General features: G+C 56.4%; 11 protein-coding genes across 11 annotated transcripts; 7 read left to right on the forward strand and 4 right to left on the reverse strand.

Moving 5' to 3' along the window:
* The first annotated feature begins 39 nt into the window (after positions 1–39).
* Positions 40–2201, forward strand: SCHCODRAFT_02623455 (uncharacterized protein). The gene is made up of 11 exons (XM_003036741.2): positions 40–157; positions 218–243; positions 301–488; positions 553–822; positions 873–945; positions 995–1048; positions 1103–1389; positions 1446–1508; positions 1566–1668; positions 1717–1818; positions 1875–2201. Exons 1-11 carry the CDS (start codon positions 108–110, stop codon positions 1943–1945), a joined length of 1287 nt encoding a protein of 428 aa, XP_003036787.1. The 5' UTR covers positions 40–107; the 3' UTR covers positions 1946–2201.
* A 91-nt stretch (positions 2202–2292) lies between these two features.
* SCHCODRAFT_02623460 (E set domain-containing protein) lies at positions 2293–3632 on the forward strand. The gene is made up of 8 exons (XM_050345179.1): positions 2293–2387; positions 2440–2479; positions 2539–2669; positions 2719–2855; positions 2908–2947; positions 2998–3040; positions 3091–3255; positions 3312–3632. Exons 1-8 carry the CDS (start codon positions 2382–2384, stop codon positions 3347–3349), a joined length of 600 nt encoding a protein of 199 aa, XP_050200650.1. The 5' UTR covers positions 2293–2381; the 3' UTR covers positions 3350–3632.
* A 114-nt stretch (positions 3633–3746) lies between these two features.
* Positions 3747–5216, forward strand: SCHCODRAFT_02540007 (4-hydroxybenzoate polyprenyl transferase; the record flags this gene model as incomplete). The annotated part of the gene is made up of 6 exons (XM_003036743.2): positions 3747–4017; positions 4073–4225; positions 4275–4392; positions 4453–4538; positions 4590–4723; positions 4779–5216. The coding sequence occupies 6 exons, from the start codon at positions 3747–3749 to the stop codon at positions 5124–5126; spliced, it is 1110 nt and encodes a 369-aa protein (XP_003036789.1). The 3' UTR covers positions 5127–5216.
* A 1896-nt stretch (positions 5217–7112) lies between these two features.
* Positions 7113–10007, forward strand: SCHCODRAFT_02623466 (uncharacterized protein). Its single transcript, XM_050345180.1, has 6 exons — positions 7113–7887; positions 7939–8064; positions 8179–8715; positions 8768–9000; positions 9052–9493; positions 9547–10007. Exons 1-6 carry the CDS (start codon positions 7560–7562, stop codon positions 9678–9680), a joined length of 1800 nt encoding a protein of 599 aa, XP_050200652.1. The 5' UTR covers positions 7113–7559; the 3' UTR covers positions 9681–10007.
* SCHCODRAFT_02623467 (uncharacterized protein) lies at positions 7193–7437 on the reverse strand. Its single transcript, XM_050345181.1, has one exon. It carries the CDS (start codon positions 7380–7382, stop codon positions 7212–7214), a length of 171 nt encoding a protein of 56 aa, XP_050200651.1. The 5' UTR covers positions 7383–7437; the 3' UTR covers positions 7193–7211.
* A 59-nt stretch (positions 10008–10066) lies between the features above and the next one.
* SCHCODRAFT_02623471 (proteasome-domain-containing protein) lies at positions 10067–11251 on the reverse strand. Its single transcript, XM_003038103.2, has 6 exons — positions 11142–11251; positions 11014–11091; positions 10841–10962; positions 10599–10783; positions 10454–10543; positions 10067–10397 (listed from the first exon to the last, which is right to left on the reverse strand). Exons 2-6 carry the CDS (start codon positions 11080–11082, stop codon positions 10195–10197), a joined length of 669 nt encoding a protein of 222 aa, XP_003038149.1. The 5' UTR covers positions 11083–11091; positions 11142–11251; the 3' UTR covers positions 10067–10194.
* Positions 11252–11317: 66 nt separating this feature from the next.
* Positions 11318–12360, forward strand: SCHCODRAFT_02747928 (uncharacterized protein; the record flags this gene model as incomplete). The annotated part of the gene is made up of 5 exons (XM_003036745.2): positions 11318–11521; positions 11572–11674; positions 11736–12008; positions 12060–12171; positions 12226–12360. Exons 1-5 carry the CDS (start codon positions 11353–11355, stop codon positions 12358–12360), a joined length of 792 nt encoding a protein of 263 aa, XP_003036791.1. The 5' UTR covers positions 11318–11352.
* A 158-nt stretch (positions 12361–12518) lies between these two features.
* On the reverse strand, positions 12519–13554 carry SCHCODRAFT_02498216 (N-terminal nucleophile aminohydrolase; the record flags this gene model as incomplete). Its single annotated transcript, XM_003038104.2, has 7 exons — positions 12519–12678; positions 12726–12838; positions 12889–13032; positions 13082–13183; positions 13230–13353; positions 13401–13435; positions 13486–13554. The coding sequence occupies 7 exons, from the start codon at positions 13552–13554 to the stop codon at positions 12519–12521; spliced, it is 747 nt and encodes a 248-aa protein (XP_003038150.1).
* A 91-nt stretch (positions 13555–13645) lies between these two features.
* On the forward strand, positions 13646–16721 carry SCHCODRAFT_02623483 (uncharacterized protein). Its single transcript, XM_050345182.1, has 9 exons — positions 13646–13970; positions 14022–14176; positions 14227–14352; positions 14402–14623; positions 14680–15142; positions 15194–15516; positions 15566–16322; positions 16372–16514; positions 16565–16721. Exons 1-9 carry the CDS (start codon positions 13677–13679, stop codon positions 16653–16655), a joined length of 2574 nt encoding a protein of 857 aa, XP_050200653.1. The 5' UTR covers positions 13646–13676; the 3' UTR covers positions 16656–16721.
* On the reverse strand, positions 16677–18317 carry SCHCODRAFT_02623485 (glycoside hydrolase family 105 protein). The gene is made up of 7 exons (XM_003038105.2): positions 18078–18317; positions 18010–18025; positions 17846–17949; positions 17514–17791; positions 17422–17465; positions 16793–17372; positions 16677–16740 (listed from the first exon to the last, which is right to left on the reverse strand). Exons 1-6 carry the CDS (start codon positions 18234–18236, stop codon positions 16864–16866), a joined length of 1110 nt encoding a protein of 369 aa, XP_003038151.1. The 5' UTR covers positions 18237–18317; the 3' UTR covers positions 16677–16740; positions 16793–16863.
* Positions 18318–18325: 8 nt separating this feature from the next.
* SCHCODRAFT_02623492 (MFS general substrate transporter) lies at positions 18326–20723 on the forward strand. Its single transcript, XM_003036747.2, has 9 exons — positions 18326–18665; positions 18719–18837; positions 18885–18928; positions 18982–19064; positions 19119–19477; positions 19531–19686; positions 19738–19797; positions 19854–20079; positions 20131–20723. The coding sequence occupies exons 1-9, from the start codon at positions 18572–18574 to the stop codon at positions 20568–20570; spliced, it is 1581 nt and encodes a 526-aa protein (XP_003036793.1). The 5' UTR covers positions 18326–18571; the 3' UTR covers positions 20571–20723.
* Positions 20724–20772: the final 49 nt, after the last annotated feature.

The following is a 20772-nucleotide window of genomic DNA, read 5'->3' on the forward strand; positions in this document are numbered from 1 at the left end:
AAGCAGTTCATTTGTGAACGCGTAACGTCAGCCTCTTTAAAGTCGACGCACGGCCGCTAGCTCATTGTCCGCACCTTGCTTCCCACCCCCACCACCCCTCCCTTGTCATGGCCAGTTTAATGAGCGGCGACGCCATACATGCTACCCACCGAGCGTGGTGAGTACTCATCTCCGTGACATGTGAATTCAAGGGTCTAATCCCCCTTGGGAATAATAGGGACACCGCGATTGCGCGCATATTGGGTTCGTCCACTCCGTCCACCATGACGACCGTACCTTGGTTCTGAACCTCCCCCACAGCGCTCTCGGGAACCACGTACAAACAGAACGTCGAGCTCAATAGCCGCGTCGCCGAGCTTGAGCTCGAGGTCGCGTTCCTGAAGCAGGCGCACGGAACAGTGCTGGAGGCGGCGGAGCGCGAGTCCAAGGCGCATAATGTGCAGATCGCGACCCTCCACCGTCAGCTCTCGAACCAGCACATATTCCAGGTAAGCGCCGATCGTGGAGTTTGCTTCCGTTTTGTGGCCACGGCGCTGACGCCGCCATCATCAGTCCCCCCAAGCATGCCCCCTCATCTTCTGCGTCATAAACGGCGACACGAACACATTCGCCCCGTCTTTCCTTTCTCGCGGCCAGGAAGGTGGCCGTATAGTCGCGCAGGAACTCACTAAACGCATCGCCGAAAATTTGTCGAGCCAGGACATTCATTATTTCCCGCGCCTCTCCTTCTGGACCTTCCTATACGTCAATAAAAGGAACCTTTTGCAGACGGTCTTGGATCGTGGCATCTGCTCGCCGGAGCAGCTGGATGGGTTCTTCCTTGTGAGCTCGACCGTCAGGCTATGCTTGCGCCACATTCTGAATGTATGTAGGGCTTTTCCCAGTCGTCTCCTCGCTTTTCGGTCATCGAGACCAGTGACGGCGAGAGCGTCCCGAGGATCAATGGTGCGTAGTCACGGTGCAGTATCAAGGTTGTTGCTGACGTTGCTGTCAGAGTTCCTCAAGACCTTCTTATGCCTTCCGCATACCCTGCGTGTCTTCTTCGGCGGTGAGTGCCTATAACCATACACGGTGACCTCGTCAGGCTCATATGTTGACGCAGCTGGGCGAGACCTGGGGCGCTATGCCTCGTTGATCTCGGACCTAGAGCGGGAGCAGCTGCTGGGAAAGATTACGCTGCTCCGGGGAGCGCATGACACGGACGCAGACGATGCCCTGCTTGTGCCCAAGCTCACGACCGACATAATGGTCGCCGAGGACGCGTCGCTGGTAATCAAGCGGCCGAGCCCGCTTGCCGTGAGCGGGTCGCGCCTCATATCCAACGGCGGGCTCATAAGCCCCCAGTCCCCTCCCAAGCATCCTCAGGGCCGTCTCATTGACGCGAGCTTGGTACGTGTTGTACTCATATCGGGCGTCGAGGGACAGGACTGACATTCATCTCGCAGCCTCTACACAAGCAGAACCCACCGCCTTGCAATGAGCACTACCTCATGACCTGCACGAAGGGGGTAAGTGGGAATAGATCGTTCACTGATACAGTCCGCTGATGTACGCTCGTTTCGCAGCCTGGCGTGTGCAAGTATGGCCACGACTACGTCCTGACACCGGAGCAGCTCGAGTCCCTGGCGGCTAACGCCAAAAAAGCGCCTTGCAACTGGCTCAAAAACGGTAAGCAGGCTCAAATACTAGACACCATCTTGTTTAATGTATTAGCAGGCGTCCAGTGTCCCTTTGGCGATAAGTGCTGCTGGGGGCACGTATGCCCGAACGGGCCCGCTTGTTTCCATCTTGGCAAGGGAAAGTGCTGGTTCAAGGGAGGTCAGTACTCACAGCTCCTTGACAGTCGAAGGTTGACCCGCTGACACTCCTTGAAGAGACGATGCACCCACCTCTTGACCAGATAACTTCGTATGCCGCAGCTGGTCCTGGGCCTGGTTCCGCTTGATGTGACGTTTGCAATAAGGTCTTTCTCATCTATCAATGTATATCTTCACGTCGGACATCCTATTGCTAGGATATGTACATACTTATAGGACGCATCTATCGGTGGCATGGCAATTGCATGCTCGCCGCTATTATTGCTTTGGATTCGCTTTATAGTTGCTACCATTTATTTAGAGCCTTCTTGGTAAAGGACGTGTAGTCCTGGAATATAGTTTTTCAGCGCACAACCGAGTTCGACTATATCCATTGCCTCCGCGTCGAGGGAGGACAGCAAAGTTCAACTTCACCGACGTCGGAGATGGAAGCAAAACCGGTTCGGACCCAATTTCAACTCGGCAACTTCCGACGGTCTAATCGATCGACCTCCAACCGCGACGCGACGACGAGCGGCCCACTTGTCTTTGAACGTTACCACTCACGACCGAATCCTCGCCAACATGTCTGTAAGTAGACTCTGGACTGTCGCCTCGGTATGCAGTCACTAACAGCGCCCAGGCCGATGATCAGGATGAGCTCAAGCCTTCCATGACGCCAGGTGCGGCGATCCCAGACTGCAACATGTAGCGCGCGAGCTTACGAGCGTCGCGAATCAAGGCTACAAGCTTGGCCAGGCGAAGTCAGCCGACGAGTATGCCAAGATGGACGCCGAGGACGAGTCTCTTGCGCGGTGGAAGGCTTCTTTGGGCATCGTTCCCGGTGTTGCTGGCGATGCCTCCGGGCCCAAGGTGCGTGGCCGACTTGAGCTATACGTCGCACATTCTGAGTCATTTTCAGGTTACGGTTCTGACCCTCGAGCTGATGTCTCCGACTCTGCCAGCTGGCAAGGCCATCTCCTTTGATCTCAGCAACCCCGCCCGAGTCGCCGAGTTGAAGAAGACGCCCATCACCATCAAGGAAGGCGTCGAGTACAAGTGCGTCCTCATGACAAACATCACTTTCCGATGCTAATCTAATCGCCTGCAGTGTTCGCATCCAGTTCAAGGTCAACCACTCCATTATCTCCGTACGTTCGTCATATCGCACGTTGATGTTACTCTGACATGCGCGAAACAGGGTGTCCGCTATATGCAGGTCGTGAAGCGCGCGGGTGTGCGAGGTGCGTTCTTCGCACGATGCTCTACCTGATCGCAACTGACACCAGAGTAGTGGACAAGATGGAGCAGATGCTGGGCTCGTACGGCCCAAGTCCTGAGGGCAAGCCGTACACGAAGGATTTCGACCCCGAGGAGTCGCCTTCGGGTATGCTTGCGCGCTCCGGCACCTACAATGTACGGAGTCGCGTCGTCGACGATGACGGCGAAGTCTACGCAGGTACGTCAATATTACTTGTCCATCGCCGCACAAGACGAACTGAGACATCCACGTAGACTGGGAGTGGCAGTTCAAGCTCGCGAAGGACTGGTGATTGGGTCGCCAGTTCCGTTTCCTTTCTTCAGGGCTTCATATGATATCTCGTCGCGCATGCATCACCTCCGCCACCCTTCCAATAAATGTATACATATTTCCGATTCACCAAATGGATGTTTTCTCGCTTATGGGCTGCGTGTTGCTGTTGATAAAATGTAATCCGACAGCAGGATATGTCTTCGTGCCAACGTGTTGTTGGGTGATAGCATGTCTTGAACGAGCGCTCAGCAGAGACAAGTGAATTTAGGGTATCTATGCTCTTGGGGCATACGAGCAACTTGAGACGAAAACGCTTGAGATGTATTGTGACCCATGTTGAAGTTGTGTGACTGTCGTTACCTTCAACGCGCCACGTGCGTCGCCCACCTGCGCGCGTGCAACGCGAACGCGTGACCATGATCTCACCTCTCGCCACGGCCGGGCGCTTGTGCTCGACGCGCCGATCAGCGCCTCTACTGCTTCGCCATCCCTTCCTGCGCGCAAGTCCTTCGGTACACTATGGACTCAATCAGAAGCGCACCAGCAGCTCCTCGCCTCCAGTCAAGGAGAGCTCGCTTGCACCTAAACCGTCCTGGGTCGAATACACACCTGCAAAGCTACGACCCTACCTGTACCTCACAAGGATTGACAAGCCGATAGGGACTCTACTGCTCTTCTACCCTTGTGGTGCGTGGCGCACATCATCCACGGAATCTATCTGACGTGCATACTTCTTGCCCAGCTTGGTCGATCACTATGGCCAGCTATGCGCACCAACTCCCCCTCGGCGTGCCAGTCAAGTACACATTGCTGTTTGGGTTGGGGGCGCTCGTTATGCGCGGAGCGGGATGCACTATCAACGATCTGTGGGACCGCAACCTCGACAAGGCCGTAGGTGCGTCAATGGCTGCCGAGCTCGATCACGGACTTACCATCCTCGTCAGCCAGGACGAAGGCGAGACCTATCGCTGCTGGCGATATCACACCACCACAGGCCATCGCTTTCCTGGGACTGCAACTGAGCGCAGGTCTGGCGGTTCTGACGCAACTCAACTGGTATAGGTGCGTGCTCCAGGACTAAATCATTCACTTGATACTTCATGACGATAAACCACCTTCCAGTATACTCTTGGGCGCATCCTCGTTGTCGCTTGTGACCATATATCCGCTTATGAAGCGCATTACTCACTGGCCTCAGGCCGTCCTGGGTGAATACATTGCTTCTGTATCTTTGCTTCTCTACTGAACCCCTTTCGTAGGGCTCGCATTCAACTGGGGTGCTCTTCTGGGATGGTCAGCCGTATCCGGTGTGACAGACTGGACAGTATGCCTGCCACTATATGCCGGTGGCCTATGCTGGACGCTCGTCTACGATACCGTATACGCTCATCAGGTGTGCTTGGTCTCGCCCGTATATCCTTGCAGCTCACAAATAATTATAATTCCAGGACAAAAACGACGACGTGCATGCCGGCATCCGGTCTACCGCCCTTCTGTTTGGGGACCACTCACGCACCGTCCTTAGCGCTCTATCGACGGCGTCCATGTCCCTTGTCGCCTACTCCGGATTCCTCAATGCTGCAGGTGCTCCATTCTACCTCGGAGTCGGGGTCGGGGCGGCGCAACTCGCTCGTGTTCTCTACAGAACAGACTTCAACAGCAGAAAAAGCTGCTGGGACGGCTTCGTAGGATGCGGGTGGACCGGCTTCTGGATATGGATGGGCGCATTTGGTGACTATATTTATGTCGTATATATCAAGGACGACGAGGAGAAGGAGACCGCATCGGCTATCTGAGTAGAACTGGGTAGAGTCGAACAAGAGTCGAATACATTAGCCGGTATGCGCAATCCCTCATTGAAATCCATGGCCGCCATAAAGCTGAAGAAAAATGTCTGCACACACGGAGTCATCTGATCCAGTATAACAACTGCATCCGCGATAGACGTCAAGGTCCGGATCGGACATGACGGAAAGTCACCGGAAGAAGGCTTGCACAAAGCCTTCCTAAAGGGGAAGAAAAACGTGGTCCGGAGTTGTCTGTCCATAAAGCCTAAAGCCTGCTTCCTAATTCTTTGCGTCATTCTCCAGCATTTTCAGCGCATTCACTTCAAAGAGAAATTGGAGGAAGGTGTCCTGCAGTGGCCCCTACGCTAAATTGTAGAAAAACCCTAGTCTGATAGTCAGACCGTAAGTTGTCCCTCTCTCACCGACCACGCTTCTTCCACGACGAGCGAGGAGTTCGCCGTCAGTCATCGGATGCTTGGAGGATGTTTGACGATGCGAGGATCGCGCGAGCCACGTTGGAGCGCGCAGGAAGCTTCCGCGAACGGGTTGCTCTGACGGCTTGGCGTTGAAGCGCTGCCTGCGGGTACCATCCGCACACCATCCGGTCCCATGGTGGGAGGCATGTTCAGCAATTCGGAAAAGTCGCGGGGGCCGCGAAAGCGACTGGCATCGAGGCTCTGCAGTCCTCTGCGGACGTGCGACGTTCGGCCTGAGTATAGCACGGGTAAGAGTCCGTCGTAGTAAGGTCCACCTAGGCGAAGGGAAGGACTTGCACAGGATAGCGGTGAAAGCGCACAGTCGGTCGATACGATAGCGGGCAAGCCGATAGCCGCGTCGGTTGTGCGGGGGAAGCTCATGTCGAACTCATGCTACGCCCATGAGTCATGTACGCGCAGTCGTGGGTCATATGCCGTTCGGACATAGCCTGACACCTAAGAAAACGCAATCTACGCCATTCACTTTGCAGGGGTCGCCAGCGTATTCGTAGATGGGGCAGGCTTCGCAGGGTGCGTCGTACAATATCTAGAGCCTGTTCTGCTGTTCTGGGGCTCGGATTTGCACATACCCTCAAGTAGGAATGAAGGATGCAGGTCAGGCGCCTCCTAAAACAAGCGCGCGAAGGAGGACGAAAGCTCAGAAGTTGAAGACGAACGACGAGGCCAAGTGTGCCCGCGGAGTCGCCGCCCGTCAGCGTGGCGGTCAGCAAACGTCAGCTGCCCGTTTCGCAGTCAGTCGCGGAGGCGACCCGTCGGCGTAGCCCGGCGGGGCGGGAAACCTGAAGATCGGGCGGGTTTTTGATGCAGGGAACCCGCCAGAATACAATAGAGAAACATACACCTTCCCGGATGGGTACCCGATTTCTCGGGGGGCGGCTGAGTGCGCTCGCAGCGCCCACCGCCAACCCACTGCCAAGCCGCCGATTGCGAGAGGGCCTAGGGTTAGCGAACGATTGGTCATGACTAGCCGATGTCGAGCTTGCCCCCTGCGAGGGCGGGCGCCGACTGACCGGGAGTGCCCGACTCGAACGTCGAATATCGCGAGCTATTTTGCTTGTTGAATGCGCGGAGTTGAAGGCCCTGGGCGAGTATCACGTACAACATTTGGCGGTGTAAGGAAGGTGGAAGATGGGCAGAAATGGGGTGGCTCAACGTACCTGAGACGAGTCCATTCCTAGTACTAGTAGCGAGGCTGGTGGGCAGAATTGAAGCGATGCGATGGCTTGAGTCAGCAGTGTTAGTGGGACGCAGATCTGACGATAGAGACTCCGAGAGCGGGCATCCACTCGCTGTCACCGTCAGACAAGCTGGCGAGCTGGAGATCGCGACGACCGCGAGCACGTCTGAAAACCTGAATCCAAACAACACTTCGGGGGGACGGAGCGCGCCGATTGTTTGCCGCGAAGGACAGATATTGGAAATCTCGGTTCAACGTCACTACGTCACACAGGACTTCGACCGAAAATTACCTTTTCTGGAATTATCCGCATGCACTTTGCTTCCACTCGTCCTCGATGGATCCATCCGAAACCGGCCTGTGGCTCTTTCGGAGACTCACTGTAAGGACCCCCCGGACTCGCGGGATAGGCAGAAGTGGTCATCGGCCTTCAGGGAGGATGAGGACGCTGCCAGGACGTGGAAAAGGATCGTCAAAATGGCTAAATCCGGGTCGAAACATCGAGAACGAGCTCTGGACCGGATGGTCCCGATGAGTGACGGAGAGTCGAAGGTTGTCGCATACCGGGATGGTCGGCGGCAACTTAGTCATTACGCAATGGTGTGTTACACAGGCGATTGGGATATCAGCCGCACGCGCTCAATTTTATGCTTCTGGCGCCGAGTGAACCGCCCAGCATCTTATAAAGCAACGAGTTGTGGCTGCGACCTTTCTCCTCTCGTGTGTACGCCCCCGCTCGTCCCGCCTGATCCCCCTTTCCCCGCCGCCATGCGTTTGACACGCCGTGCGCTTCTTGCCGCGCTCCCCCTCCTCATCGCGCCCTACGCCGCAGCGTACGTGCTGGAGGCCGGTGCAGTCCCGCCAATCGAAGAAGCGTCCTTGGTGCCCCGGGACGGGCACGGGCATGGGCACGGACACCATGTACAACCAATGCTTGAGCTGAACGAGACCGATCTCCAGCTCGACCACGCACCGATCCCGCCGTCGTACTATACCATAGATTTCGAGGACGAGGGATACGAAGATCGCCACCCGGGACTCATGATGACCCACATCCTATTCATGTCCCTGGCCTTCTTCGTCGCATACCCAATTGGTGCGTTGCTGAGTTGTTCGCGCCTAGCCCGCTCTCTGACCTTCGTCGAAGGGATTATCATGCGGTCGGTCGGACACGCCTGGCACGGCGTTGTCGTGCTCTCGTTCTACGGTCTCACCGCGCTCGGATGCGCGTCTAGCATGTTGTACAGGAAGCTGACCCCGAATATGTGCGTCCGCCTATTGTTCTCAATCGGGAATGTCGATCACTGACGTCCTTGACAGGTACGAAGGTTTGTGACGCCCCGCAGCACCATTTCCGATCAGCCATTCACACTTCTGCCCCTTACAGGATCCACCCACACCAAGCATGGCTACTTGGTCATATTATTGGCTATGTGCCTGTCCATCGTGGACATCACCAGCATCCTCCGCCGCATCGTCGCCTTCATCCGAAGCGGCGACAAGTTCACGTTCAAGGGCTTCTGGTTCCAGACGATCCTCGGCCGCGACAACAGCACGCAGCTTGCGGGCCCAGAATACATTGGCCTCACGTCCGAGCCTGAGGAGTTCGATGCGACGAAGTTGCAGAACGACGACGAGCACGACGAATGGGTCAACCAGCCACCGAGACTCGGGCACCGCTACTCACATTCGCTCGCCTCAGAGCGAACCCTTGGTCGCTCGAACTCGGCGGACACGGTCGATGAGGTGGCAGAGCCTGTCGTTGAGAAGAAGCCCCTCGCGAAGCGCATCGGCAATGGTGTCTTTGCCACGCTCGAGCGTCTCATGGTCTTCCTCGGCATGTACATGACGATCAGCGGCATCGTCATTTACACTGGTGGCTGCCGTCAGAACTATCTGAACGGCTGCTTGGCACATTTGATCAGTGAGTTTCCATCTTACCCGATATGAGGCATCCATCTTACACTCAATCTCAGAGGGCGGCATTTTCTGGTGCTACGGCCTGGTCACGTTCGCTCGCTTCTTGGGCTCCTTCTCTGAACTCGGTTGGGCTTGGAACCGTGCACCGATTGGCAAGAACGTCTCCGCTGAGTTCGTCGAGTCGCTGGTCATCTTCACCTATGGTATCACCAACACTTGGATGGAGCGCTTTGGTGCGCACCCGGGCGACCCGTTCACGACCAAGCAGATCCAGCACATCGGCATTGCTGTGAGTAATTTCTGAATTTTCTAACGGTCACAAAAGCTAATATCGCCACAGGTCATGTTCTGGTTCGCTGGTCTCGTCGGCATGGGTATTGAGTCGCGCCGCATTCGCCGCTGGCTCTCGTCCGCGACAATTTCCTCCATCCAGTCCTCCAACATGCCCCAGGACAGCGTCGCGGAGCCGCCGAGCTACATCGCGAGCTTCAATCCCTTCCCCGCCCTCGTCATCGGCGTGACCGGCAGCGCGATGTCCGCGCACTTCCAGCCCTATGTTTTCCAGGTTGACATCCATGTCATGTGGGGCAACCTCCTGCTCGCGTGGTCGGTGCTGCGCTGCCTCACGTATTTCTTCCTCTGGGTGTCGCCGCCGCGGTCGATCCTGCCCTCGCGCCCGCCGACGGAGGCGCTCGGCAGCTTCTTCCTCACCTGTGGTGGCCTCATGTTCATGCTGTCGACGGAGGAGGTGACGATCGCTGCGATGCGTCGTGGAAGGGATGGTACGTCTCGCTTCATTTCCTATGAGTGAATTGCTTTGCTAACGACTATCCAGACAAGATGATGTTTTTGAACGTCGCCGTCGCCTTCACCTGCATCGCCTTCTGCTGGACGATCTGCATGGTCGGATACAAGGGCTGGCTGCGGTCGCACACCCACAAGCCCGTCACCTTCGTCAGCTCCGCTTAGAGGCTTGGAGAATGTACCATATAAATTATCTATCCATTCATCATCGCATCCATTTGCTTAGCCTCGCCATCCATTTGCTTAGCCTTGCAAACCATTTTTGCTTTGCCATTGCCACTTCCAGTTGTCCCCTTAATGTTCGCTTTCTGTCTCACCAACGCATTGTATTTTACTGCATCCCCTCTGTCTTCGTCTGGTTATTTGCGTTGAGCCCCTTTGGTCTACACTGGCTGCCTGTACTGCCTGTAATTGTCCTCAGTTACCCTCGATTTACGACAGCCTATCCTACGACTTCTATGACCCTTTGCAATGTATTCCCCTTCTCCAAAAGCAGGCGGTAAGCTGAAGTGCTGTAAATCGTGCAGCAGGTTGGCTATGCGCTTGCAAGAGCCGGTTTGGGGGGAGAGGGTAAGCAAATGGCAGCGCGCTGAGATTGTCGCTCCGAATCTTTGGGAGGTGGTTTTTACATGCGTGAAGTAATTTCCCTGCTGGATACTTATACATTGAATATCTCTACCTACGCCTCGACAACCATCGGAGCAACATCTGGCGGGATGACCTTGTTGCTGGGCGCGTCCGCACCGAGCACCTCCTTGCCCTCCCAGAATCGCGGCAGCTCGTTACCTGGAACGAACAAACGCTCGACGCCGCCCTCGGTGATGACGCACATGCGGATGACACCGCCAGACGAGCCATCACGGGACATGGCGAGGGCGAGGGCTGTATGGAGGATTAGATTATGGGGAAAGTAGAGACGGGAGGAAAGAAGAACACACTATTCTTAACGAAGTTCACGGTCTCGTCGCGGCCCCAGCCTTCCTGATATGTCGCGTCGCAGTAACCGTAGACGTATGTTGAGCCAGAGCCTGGATGATGGGATGATCAGCGAGAGCATAAGCAGTCACGGATGCGAAAGCGTACCTCCAATGGCCCATGGTTGACGGAACATGCCACCGCCAAGGGGGATGTTGTAGACGCTAGGGCCAATCTCTTTGTCCCAGCCTGCGACAATAATACCGGCAGAGAGCGCATCCTTGTTCTCGTAGCATAATTTCTGGAAGATGGACGCGGCGATGTGTACGGATGGGCGCTCGCCGGCTTGTTGCCTTGATGATGGGGTTAGCAAATACTGAGATGGGCAAGAATTAGAATGTGAGACTCACGCATGCATCTGTAGTTGGTAGTGGACGATATCTGCCACGGCTTGGGTGTCTGCCGCGGACCCAGATCGACAGCAGTAGATGCGGTCGTGAATGTGCGTCAACTTGTCAGTGACCCTGTTTGCCTGACCCATCGCGTCAATCTTCCGCACGTCTCCACCTATAGCGACACTCACAATGTAGCTCCCTGTCGTCGTGCGACTGTCCGCGCCAATCACGACGCCATCCTTGAATTGCACGGCCATGATCGAGGTCTGCGCGTCCGTTCAGCACCGATTCTTCGTCACACACTAGGCCTACCCACCCCAAGATTGACCTCCCCCTTCTTCAAGTGCTGGATATCGACATGGCTGATGTGGTCCATCGCTGCGGTGTATAATGGGGCGGAGCGGGGGAAGGAGGCAAGGAGCGGATGTCCGGATTGGGATGACGCGTCTCGTACACGCGTCCCCCATCAACGCGCGTCGACTGCCCTTGTTCTCCGCCACGAACCTCCATCCGCGCCAGCATTCACTATGGCGAACTTGAAGAATCTGTACCAGGATCTGCTGCGCTCGTTTACTGCGCCGAACCCGGACCTGAAGAAATGCGGCACGCTGCTGACGCAGCTGAAGCTCGGGCTGATTGAGAACGGGCTCCTACTACCCTCGGGCGACCGCAATTTGGAGGACCTGGCTGTGGCGCGTGCGTAGTTATGCGAACGATAATGTATATGGAGACTGAGGTCCTGCTAGGCGACATCCTGGAAATTGGCGCGTTCTGGAGTATCAGGACGAAGGACGTACCATCTTTCGATCGCTACTTCTCGCAACTGCAGACCTTCTACACCGACTTCGGGTGCGCATCCCATCTCCTACACTCCCTCTAACCGCATCTAACTCGCTATACCCTCCCCTAGCTCTGTCCTCCCTCCTTCCAAGCGCGAATACCCCATCCGCGGCCTCAATCTCATCCGCCTCCTCACCCAGAACCGCATAGCGGACTTCCACGCCACGCTTGAGAGCCTGCCACTGCGCACAGACGCCATCCCCGACAACCCATACATCGCGCACCCCGTGAACCTCGAGCGATGGCTAATGGAGGGCAGCTATAGCAAGGTCTGGAACGCGCGCGCGGAGGCGCCGGCGGAGGAATACAAGTTCTTCGTCGATAGTCTTATGGGGACGATACGGTGTGTTTCGACGCGTTGTACGGAGTGTTGGTGACGCTGATGTACCTGCAGGAACGAGATCGCGAGTTGCGAAGAGGCAGCGTATGATAGCCTGCCGATGAAGGACGCCGCCACATTGTTGTTCTTCAAGTCGCAGTCGGAACTTATGAACTTCGCGACTTCGGTGTGTTCACTTCTCCAAATCAAGCGCAAGTCCTCTTACTGACCTTCCCATCAGCGAGGATGGTCAGTCGACCTCAACTCCAGCACCATCCACTTCCAGAAGAAGGGGGAGGAGAAGATCGAGATCCCCAAGGAGAAGCTCATCCACGCCGATCTCATGTACGCCAGAGAGCTAGAGCAAATTGTGTAAATTATCCGTCCTGTCATTCTGCATGGGTTCCCAGTCGACCAGGGCTTCACTTGATCCAGTGCTCAGGTTATCCGGCGCTCGAGTTATCCAGCGTTCCGAGTTATCCAGTGTCTGAATCAGAGAGCAATGCAGTGTTACAGGTGTTATGATTACAACGGCTACTCGAAGTCGTCTTCCAGCGCCGCCTTCGCCTTCCGCTCCGCCTCGTCGTGCAGGTCTTTGGGTACGGGGAGGTGCAAACCCTTCGTCTCCTCCGTGATCCAGGTCATTTCGAGCTCGAAATCCTTCTCCTTTGCGTCCTCGTGGCAAAGGTAGATGCTAGGATGTATGAGCAGCGTCGTATCGGTTGAAAAGACACGACATACATTCGTGCAGCGTCCGTTACAGCTTCCCGCGCTGACAGCTCTTGCAACTTGAGCTTCTCAAGCTCAGTCTTTGCAAGCTGCCGACCCTTGCCAACAGCGGCGCCGTGGTAGCCCTATTTCTTGATGAGGACAGAACTCAAGGGCCATACAGTACGGTACGCACGTAGAAAACACCACTGGGCTCGACAACGAATAGTTGAGGGCCATCTTTGTCGATGGCACCGAGGATGGAGCTGATACCGAAGGGGCGGACGGAGGAGTAGAGGGTGTACGCTTGAACGTACAAGGACAAGCGCTCGACGAGGTGCTGTATAATGTTTAGAGGTGAACGTAGGGAAGTAGTACGAGGGCCGCACCTTCATCGTGACAGGCGCTTTGTAGAGATCGCGATAGCTTGCCGTCTCATCACGAGCACGGTTTGCAAGATGTCTGCCATCGGCGAGGAGTCCAGCAGTGGCCTGCGTTGCGTTGAGCATATACTCATGGTGAGGGGACAGGACATACAAGTCCGACGTGCCGATCTATTGTCTGGATCCGGCGGTTTGCACCAGGGACGAGGAGTTTGGAGTGGACGAGCTTCTCGACGGCGAGAACGATGCCATCCTTGCACTTGATGCCAATCGCGGTACTGTGTAGAGTGTAAGAGAGGGTTCAATAGGGGAATAGGTGTCGCACCCCGAGTTCTCCACAGCCTTGTTAGCATACTCGACCTATAGATCGCGTGTTAGACGAGGCATTGTGTAAGTCGCGGACCACGCACCTGGAATATGCGGCCATCGGGGGAGTAGGTGCTCGCAGAGAGATCGTAGCCCGTGCCGATGGAGGTCATGGTGGATGGTGAGGGCGGGGAGGAGGACGAGGAGGGCCAGGACGCGCGGCTCGACGCGTCAGAACCACAACAGACACAAACAAACGCGTCTCTTCTCGGTTGCTTTTGTTCTCCCGCGCGCCATGGAGGACGAGCAGGACTGGAACGACGTTTTGCGCGACCACCCAATCTTTGGGCTGCCGAAGGGCATCAATGGACCTGGGGGAAACTCTGAGACGAGCTTGCAGCTCTCGACGAACACGCTGCAGCAGTTTAAGAATGTCGACTCGAGGGACGACAGTGCGGTCCCTAGCGGACGACGGCAGACTATGGTCCTCAAGGGTGCGGACTTGATCGTCGCTGCAGGACAGGAGATACGCATGACGACACTGGGAGAGACGCATCTGAACCAGAGTGAGGGGAAGAAGCTCTTCAAGGTGCGTGCTCAAGAAGTAGACTGTTGAATAGCACTAACGGGACTTCAACAGACCCTTCACTGCCCAAATGTGCAGTTCAACATCCACCAAATTGCGTTGAACCCTAGCGGAAAGCTACTCGCCGTGGCTGGCGCGTTCCAGGTCGCTGTCATTGTACTCCCTCGATCTGGATTCATGCGGCTGGTACCAAACGTCATTGACTGCAAGTACGTCCACTGTATATTCCACCATCCCCAGTTGCTTAAAAGAAATGCAGGTCTGTACAAGTTGGCCAGTATTACCACGCCTCAAAGTCCGCGGCGCCTATAGCCAAGGTGGACTGGCATCCATGGGGAGAAGCAGGCTCAACCCTCATGGTCATGACAGTCGACGGGAAGATGAGGTGCACATCACATAACAGTCTCTCTGTGTGGTACTGACTCTTGATTCAGAGAGTATGATGTATCCGTCGATCCAGAGGAGCCCTTACAAGTCCTATCGTTCGTTCCGGAAAAGAAACGACGCATGTCCTATCTGGCCGAGGATCCAGCTGAACGCGAAGTCGCGTCCTTCACCATAGGCAAAGGAAATGCTGACTGGGGTCCCCTCACCATATACGCCCTCATGAAGTCTGGTGATGTCTACGCGGTATGCCCGTATATGCCACAAAATGCGTGCGTCGGACTTCATAACTTCATATCCTTCATTTTTTGAGCTGACTCTTCTACAGTTCGATACCGTCCTCCTACGTGCACTCTCTAGAATGCTTCATCTCGGCCAAGCAAGAATTCCTGTCGCAAGGGACATCTGAGGCGACGCAGAAAATGACGACGCTATACGACTACCAGCGCAAATATGTCAGCTCCCTCGTCAAGCAGCTACCTCCTGGCACCATGTTTCCCTCCGTCTCGCGTCGCGTACCTATACACCCACCGACAACCCTGAAGTCAAAACCGAAGCGACAAGGGCCGTTCTTGTTGCAACCTTCTCCGCGAAATCTTGACGGCTCCGATGGAGGAGATGCGACGGATATCATTTACCTAGCTTTTGGGGGTGATTTCCTTGCGGATGACGATGATGACGACGGTAGCGCGACCGAGCGTTTGGGCGCCATTCTCGTCGCTTACCAGGACGGCCGCATTGACACTTGCCTGGACGTCGAGAAAGTGGAGGCAAGATGGGAGACCAAACCTGTATGTGTGTCGTTTTGTAGAAAAACGAACAAGTCTAATGAGGCGATGCAGAACTCGGAAGAGTATCCCATGCTTGCTGTATACGAGACTATCGACCTCGACTTCGTCGGCGCGTTGAACAGCCTGACCGGAAACACCCTTGACCTTCTTCAAGGAAACTTCCCTGTGTTCATGGCTGATCCCATCCATGAAGCTACGATCTACGTCTATCACGCCTTTGGCGCACATCGCATAGACCTGGCACCGCTGTTTGGTGCGCTCGCAGCTGCTTTGCGAGGCGATGACGAGGGCGACGCGCAATTGTCATCTGCCGTCCGCCGCTCTTCAGGTGCCGATGTGCAGCCATTGCTGACGACCTTCTCGGTAGAGCGAAAGTGAGCCACTGCTGTCGCCCATCTCTCTGCTATCTAACACTTCAAATAGATGCTCGAATCCAGTCATTGGTGTCGCCATCCCCAACGACATCTACCTTACTTACAGCATCTTCATCCTTACCTCCGCCATGCGCATCACGACTTTCAGACTAGGAATATCAACTCCCAGTCCTCAGCCTACGCCTCGCGCAACACCAGCAGCCCTCCCTCCACCCGAGACCCCCTCGACATCATCAGCACTCCAAGTGCAACCTCCTGACCCTTGGCTCCAACCACCCAGCGAGAACCCACCCTACGTCTCGCTACTCGAAGCCAGCCCCTACCATCCCCCACCCATCCTCCGCTCCTCCGGCATCCCCTCCCAACCCCGCCTATCCCTCCCCGAGGGCGCCGACAAGCAGAAAGACTTCCTCCTCACCCCCGACACCCTCCGCTACCTCGCCTCCAAGGCCTCCGCCATCTCTGGGCAGATCCGCGACGCGACGCTCGCGTACAAGACCGCCCTCGCGCGCACGCTGCTGCAGCGGCAGGAGCTCGCGCGGCAGTGCGCGAAGGCGCGCGAGATGCAGCAGCTGGTGGAGAAGATGCGGAATGGCGGCCGCGAGGCGCGGTGGGTGCGCGCGAAGGAGGAGCAGAAGGCGCTGTTGGCGCGCATGGATCGGGTGCTGGGGGCGCTGGTGCGGAAGGCGAGCCCGGAGCTGAGTGAGCATGAGACGAGGTGGTTTGAGGAGCTGAAGCGGATGAGGGACGAGATTGCGGGGGTGGGGAAGTATGATGAGGGGTCGTTGGCGGTGAGGGCGAAGATGGTGAGTTGGGCGGATGTGCTCCATGGGTATAGCGCTGATGGAGATATAGCTCGAGTCCGAGTACGCACGCTTGATGCCTAGCTTCAAGGCATTTGCGGAGCAGGAGAGGAAGCGACGTCAAATAGTGTCTGAGAGCTCGCAAACCCTTGGGCAGGCACAAGCATTTGCGCTGGGCGAGCGCAACCAGATTGAGTGAGTGTGGCGAGGTTTTCTTGCGTGCTCGCGTCTGATCACCTTCGCAGACGCACGCGCATCAACAAACTGGTCAAGGATGTAACGCGCCTAGCTTCTCAATTGGATCTCAACGTAGGGAAGCCGCCCTCGATATCATAGTTCCTCGCGAAGCGCCCTCGACACCGTAGCTCCCCAGCTCGATATCGTACTTCCTCATCTCGCCACCAGTTCTATCTTTTCATGTGAAGTCCCTCGCGTTACCGCACTGCGCGCGGCTCACCGAAGGACGTCTAGGTTGTATTATTACACATTCTACTTGCAACTGCGTACACGCTGGATAAAGCATCTGCATCCACCTGCATCCACGCTAGATGAACGTTCTCAAGTGCTCCGTGAGGGCGAGAAGCGCGAGACTCTGGCCGTATGGCATGCTAGTGAGCGGGATCTTCTTGTACTCCTCTAGGTCGTCGAAGACAGGCGTGCCGAAGGACGTCTTCAGCAGCTCGCCCTCCGGCGAGATGTTCGCCAGCACTGCCTCGATCGCCTTCTTCGCGCAGTTCACGTAGCGCTCCTCCTTCGGGATCAGGCGCATGCGCAGGGCCTTGAGGATGCCGTACGCGAAGCCCGCGGTGGCGGAAGACTCGAGATAGGACGTGGGGTCGTCGATAAGGGTGTGCCACAGTCCGGTTTCGGGGTCCTGGTATTTGACGAGGGCGTCGATCTGCGCGACGAGGGAGGTGGTGAGGAAGAGGCGGGTGCCGTCTGTTGCGGGTAACTGCAGCATCTCGAGGAAGTCGGGGATGGAGGCAGTGACCCAGCAGTTGCCACGACCCCAGCGCGCCTTGCTGAAGTGGTGACGCCCGTCGAAGGTCCAACCTGCGAAAGTGTTCTATCACCGACGCTAAACAAAGATGAATTCTCTTACCGTGGAACCAAAGGCCTGTGGATAGATCCTGGAGGTACTTCACACTACCAGATTGGTGAGACGATTTCTTAACTTCGCGTGGGTGGACTTACTGCAGGAGGAATTGCCGCTTCGCCTCTTCGACATAGTGCGGGCGATTCAAGACAAGGCCAATCTTCGCCAACGGCAATACCGTCATCATGAGCGTGTCGTCCCATAGTTGCTGATAGTTGTCGGTGAGGTACGTGCAGTGCTGCAGACCGCCCTCCTCCGTTCGCGGCATGTCGTACATCACCCACTCCGCCCAGGTATCGAGATACGCGAAGTAGTCCGCGGCCTTCCGCTCGTGCAGGTACGCGGCGGTGAGGAAGGGCGACATGGTGTTCACATTCTACCCGTGGCGTCAGCCAGGTGGCACACCGGAGGACAGACTTCTATCACCTACCTTCGTGGTTCCGATCTCGAACCTGTCTCTGAACCAATCTAGCGCGATCTTCAGGGGGCGCTCGTCCCCGGTGATTTCATGGAACTTCACAAGGCCATACAAACCTAGCGCGCTTCAGCTCGAAGATGCTCCCGCGTGACCTTGGGAGAAGCGGAGGGGCTTACCGACTCCGTGAGTCCACTGTTGGCGTGTGAGCTCGTGGCATCAGGAACGCTTGGAGAGCCGCACTAACCTCCCAGTCATTCCAGCCCTTCGTGTCGATGATACGTCCGTCGGGCAGAGTTAGGAGGAACTCGCCCGTCTCGTCGTTGATGTTGACCAGGCAAGTTATGAGGTTGTTGATGTGCTTGATCGTCGCGACCTTCGCGGGGTTGACATTTCTGAAGGACATGGTGGTGGATAAAGAAGACCTGCGTGTGGCGCGCCGTCGTCGATAATCGTCGGAATCGTCGCGACCCCTTTAAAGCGACCGACGCTCCTCAGAGCACTCGGCGGGCCGGTACACCGCCCGGGCCGCGCGCACCGCCGGAGCCGCCCCCGCCCTGGAATTGGTCCCGTCGCAGTTCCCCATGCAGTCCCCATGATTCCCCGCTTCGTGTGATGCGATGATGTGGGGTCAGCTGGCTGCTGTTCGTCCCTGGGCAGAAGGCGCGTATAAAATCTTGTCTGGCGGAATATGAGAACCACCGGCGCTCCTCTCACCTGCCGCTCACTGCACCCGTCACCATGGCCGCTACGTCGAAGGATGCACAAGTTTACGAGCACCGCGTCGAGGACATCGAGAAGGATATCGGGTCTATAACCAGTTCAGAGGTTCAGCGTGCGTACTATCCCAGACTTCATACCCTCCATTGTACTCACACACGTTCTCAGCCGCCGCCGGTATCGATGCTGAGGTCGCAGAATTTTTCGCGACGCAGAGCGATGGCCACATCGTGATTGACGAGGCGACGAACAAGCGTCTACGGATGATGATCCACAAGCGCGTACTGGTACGTAGATTGTTGCGGAGTACGGCGCCTACTCACTGGCTACGTAGGTGGTCATGGTCGTCACATATTTCGCCCAGACACTCGACAAGGGGTGAGGATCCCCCTACCTGCTTCTATGACCTTCGTTGACGCGTACTGTGCCAGGACAATCAACTTTGCGTCCATAATGGGTATTGTACAAGACACGCACCTTGTCGGCCAACAATATTCATGGTTGACGACCTGTGGTATGCACCCCCTATCCCCCTTCTCCTGTCCGACACCTCTAATGTCTACTCCAGTCTACATCGCCGTCCTTATCTGGGAGTTCCCCACCAACCGCCTCATCCAACGCCTCCCCATCGCCAAGTACCTCTCCTTCAACATCGCCGCATGGGGCGCTGTCCTCGCCTGCACGGCCGTCTGCCACAACTTCACGGGCCTCGTCATCGTGCGCACGCTCCTCGGCGTCTTTGAGTGCGTCTGCCAGCCGGCCTTCGTCTTCCTGTCGACGATGTGGTACACGCGAGAGGAGCAGGCGCTCGTCATCGGCGCCTTCTACTCGATGAACGGCTTCCAGCAGTGCGTCGGCGGTCTCATCGCGTACGGCATCTCGCAGATCCAGGGTGCGGCGATCAAGAATTGGCAGATTTTGTTCCTTGTGAGGTGATTGTTTGTGATGGTGGGAAGAGGTGTACTGACGACGCGATGTAGTTGTTGGGTTGTGCGACGTTCGTCTGGGGTCTCTTCGTGGGCTTCTGGCTTCCGGACTCCCCGATGAGGGCGAAGTGCTTCTCGAAGGAGGATCGTGTGCTAATGGCTGAGCGGGTGCGCAAGAATGAGACGGGTATCCAGAACAAGGAGTTCAAGGTCCGTCTCGCGTCCTCTGCTTCTTGACCATGCTTGCTGACCGCCCTTCAGTGGTATCAAGTGCGCGAGGCCTTGACCGACCCAGTGGTTCTCAGCGTTACCTTGATCTCCGTGAGTGCATATCTTGTACGCCACGTACCCTAGTCGACTCACCTTCTCCACCTCAGTTTACGAACGGCATGCCGACGGGTGGTTTGGGCGCCTTCTCAAACATCATCATCCAAGCTTTCGGCTTCACGATGTTGCAGACCTACCTCCTCGCCATCGCCCAGGGTGCCATCATCATGACTTTCTTGTTCAGCGGCGCGTACCTTTCCAAGAAATACAACCAGAAGATCATCCTCGCCATCATCTATACCCTGCCCAACATCATCGGCACGATTGTGTTCTTGAGTGAGTCTTCTTCGTCCTCCTCATTCTTACACCCTTCCTAACATTTACCAGTCGTGCCCACGCGCGCCGACACCAAAGTTGGCCTGCTCATCTCCTTCTACCTCACCATGGCCTTCGGCGCCGTCTCCGTCCTCAACCTCGCCGTCATGTCCAACAACGTCGCCGGCCGCACCAAGCAGGTCATGGCCTCCTCCCTCGTCTTCATCGCCTGGGCCGTGGGCAACGCCGTCGGCCCCCAGGTCTTCCGCGACAACGACAAGCCGCGGTACATCAACGCCTTCATCGCGCACATGGTCGTCTACGTCCTCCAGATCGTCGTCCTCGTCTTTTTGCGCGCGTACCTGATGCGGCAAAACGTGCTGAAGCGACGCGCGGCGGCGTTGAGGGAGAGCGCGGCGAATGGGGAGGCGCCGGACGAGCAGCTGGGCCACACGCATGCCTTCGACGATTTGACGGATAAGGAGAACCCAGATTTCCGCTACACGTATTGAACGCTGCGATCCTTTGCGTGCAAGCGCGTGTTGTCTGTACCTGTGGCTTCTCCTCCATGTATTACTAGTGTACACATAGTTCATCGACTGTGACGAGCAGCTTTGCGCCTCATACTTGTCCGCCGCGTCGGCATAGACGAACGGTCCTGACTGAAAGCTTTGGTCAATGTTGCAACTGTTCAACTTCGACAAGCGGCTTTGC

This window comes from Schizophyllum commune (genome assembly GCF_000143185.2).
Source record: "Schizophyllum commune H4-8 unplaced genomic scaffold SCHCOscaffold_5, whole genome shotgun sequence".
Taxonomy (NCBI): domain Eukaryota; kingdom Fungi; phylum Basidiomycota; class Agaricomycetes; order Agaricales; family Schizophyllaceae; genus Schizophyllum; species Schizophyllum commune.

What these genes read in the sequence shown, in the direction of transcription:
- SCHCODRAFT_02623485 (XM_003038105.2), bottom strand. Translation starts at nt 18,236, where the DNA reads ATGTCCTTCAGAAATGTCAACCCCGCGAAGGTCGCGACGATCAAGCAC. An exon ending in TCGAGATCGGAACCACGAAG is followed by an intron (nt 17,792 to 17,845) that starts GTAGGTGATAGA and finishes CGCCACGGGTAG; the next exon opens with AATGTGAACACCATGTCGCC. An exon ending in AAGCGGCAATTCCTCCTGCA is followed by an intron (nt 17,466 to 17,513) that starts GTAAGTCCACCC and finishes CCAATCTGGTAG; the next exon opens with TGTGAAGTACCTCCAGGATC.
- SCHCODRAFT_02623460 (XM_050345179.1), top strand. An exon ending in GCGATGCCTCCGGGCCCAAG is followed by an intron (nt 2,670 to 2,718) that starts GTGCGTGGCCGA and finishes AGTCATTTTCAG; the next exon opens with GTTACGGTTCTGACCCTCGA. An exon ending in AAGGAAGGCGTCGAGTACAA is followed by an intron (nt 2,856 to 2,907) that starts GTGCGTCCTCAT and finishes AATCGCCTGCAG; the next exon opens with TGTTCGCATCCAGTTCAAGG.
- SCHCODRAFT_02623466 (XM_050345180.1), top strand. Translation starts at nt 7,560, where the DNA reads ATGCGTTTGACACGCCGTGCGCTTCTTGCCGCGCTCCCCCTCCTCATC. An exon ending in GACCCCGAATATGTGCGTCC is followed by an intron (nt 8,065 to 8,178) that starts GCCTATTGTTCT and finishes TGCCCCTTACAG; the next exon opens with GATCCACCCACACCAAGCAT. An exon ending in CTGCTTGGCACATTTGATCA is followed by an intron (nt 8,716 to 8,767) that starts GTGAGTTTCCAT and finishes ACTCAATCTCAG; the next exon opens with AGGGCGGCATTTTCTGGTGC.
- SCHCODRAFT_02623471 (XM_003038103.2), bottom strand. Translation starts at nt 11,082, where the DNA reads ATGGCCGTGCAATTCAAGGATGGCGTCGTGATTGGCGCGGACAGTCGC. An exon ending in CGACGACAGGGAGCTACATT is followed by an intron (nt 10,963 to 11,013) that starts GTGAGTGTCGCT and finishes GCGATGGGTCAG; the next exon opens with GCAAACAGGGTCACTGACAA. An exon ending in CGTGAACTTCGTTAAGAATA is followed by an intron (nt 10,398 to 10,453) that starts GTGTGTTCTTCT and finishes TCCTCCATACAG; the next exon opens with CCCTCGCCCTCGCCATGTCC.
- SCHCODRAFT_02623455 (XM_003036741.2), top strand. Translation starts at nt 108, where the DNA reads ATGGCCAGTTTAATGAGCGGCGACGCCATACATGCTACCCACCGAGCG. An exon ending in TCATGACCTGCACGAAGGGG is followed by an intron (nt 1,509 to 1,565) that starts GTAAGTGGGAAT and finishes CTCGTTTCGCAG; the next exon opens with CCTGGCGTGTGCAAGTATGG. An exon ending in AAAGTGCTGGTTCAAGGGAG is followed by an intron (nt 1,819 to 1,874) that starts GTCAGTACTCAC and finishes CACTCCTTGAAG; the next exon opens with AGACGATGCACCCACCTCTT.
- SCHCODRAFT_02623492 (XM_003036747.2), top strand. Translation starts at nt 18,572, where the DNA reads ATGGCCGCTACGTCGAAGGATGCACAAGTTTACGAGCACCGCGTCGAG. An exon ending in TTCATGGTTGACGACCTGTG is followed by an intron (nt 19,065 to 19,118) that starts GTATGCACCCCC and finishes TGTCTACTCCAG; the next exon opens with TCTACATCGCCGTCCTTATC. An exon ending in CGGCACGATTGTGTTCTTGA is followed by an intron (nt 20,080 to 20,130) that starts GTGAGTCTTCTT and finishes AACATTTACCAG; the next exon opens with TCGTGCCCACGCGCGCCGAC.
- SCHCODRAFT_02623483 (XM_050345182.1), top strand. Translation starts at nt 13,677, where the DNA reads ATGGAGGACGAGCAGGACTGGAACGACGTTTTGCGCGACCACCCAATC. An exon ending in ACAGTCGACGGGAAGATGAG is followed by an intron (nt 14,353 to 14,401) that starts GTGCACATCACA and finishes CTCTTGATTCAG; the next exon opens with AGAGTATGATGTATCCGTCG. An exon ending in CCGTATATGCCACAAAATGC is followed by an intron (nt 14,624 to 14,679) that starts GTGCGTCGGACT and finishes ACTCTTCTACAG; the next exon opens with TTCGATACCGTCCTCCTACG.
- SCHCODRAFT_02623467 (XM_050345181.1), bottom strand. Translation starts at nt 7,382, where the DNA reads ATGACTAAGTTGCCGCCGACCATCCCGGTATGCGACAACCTTCGACTC.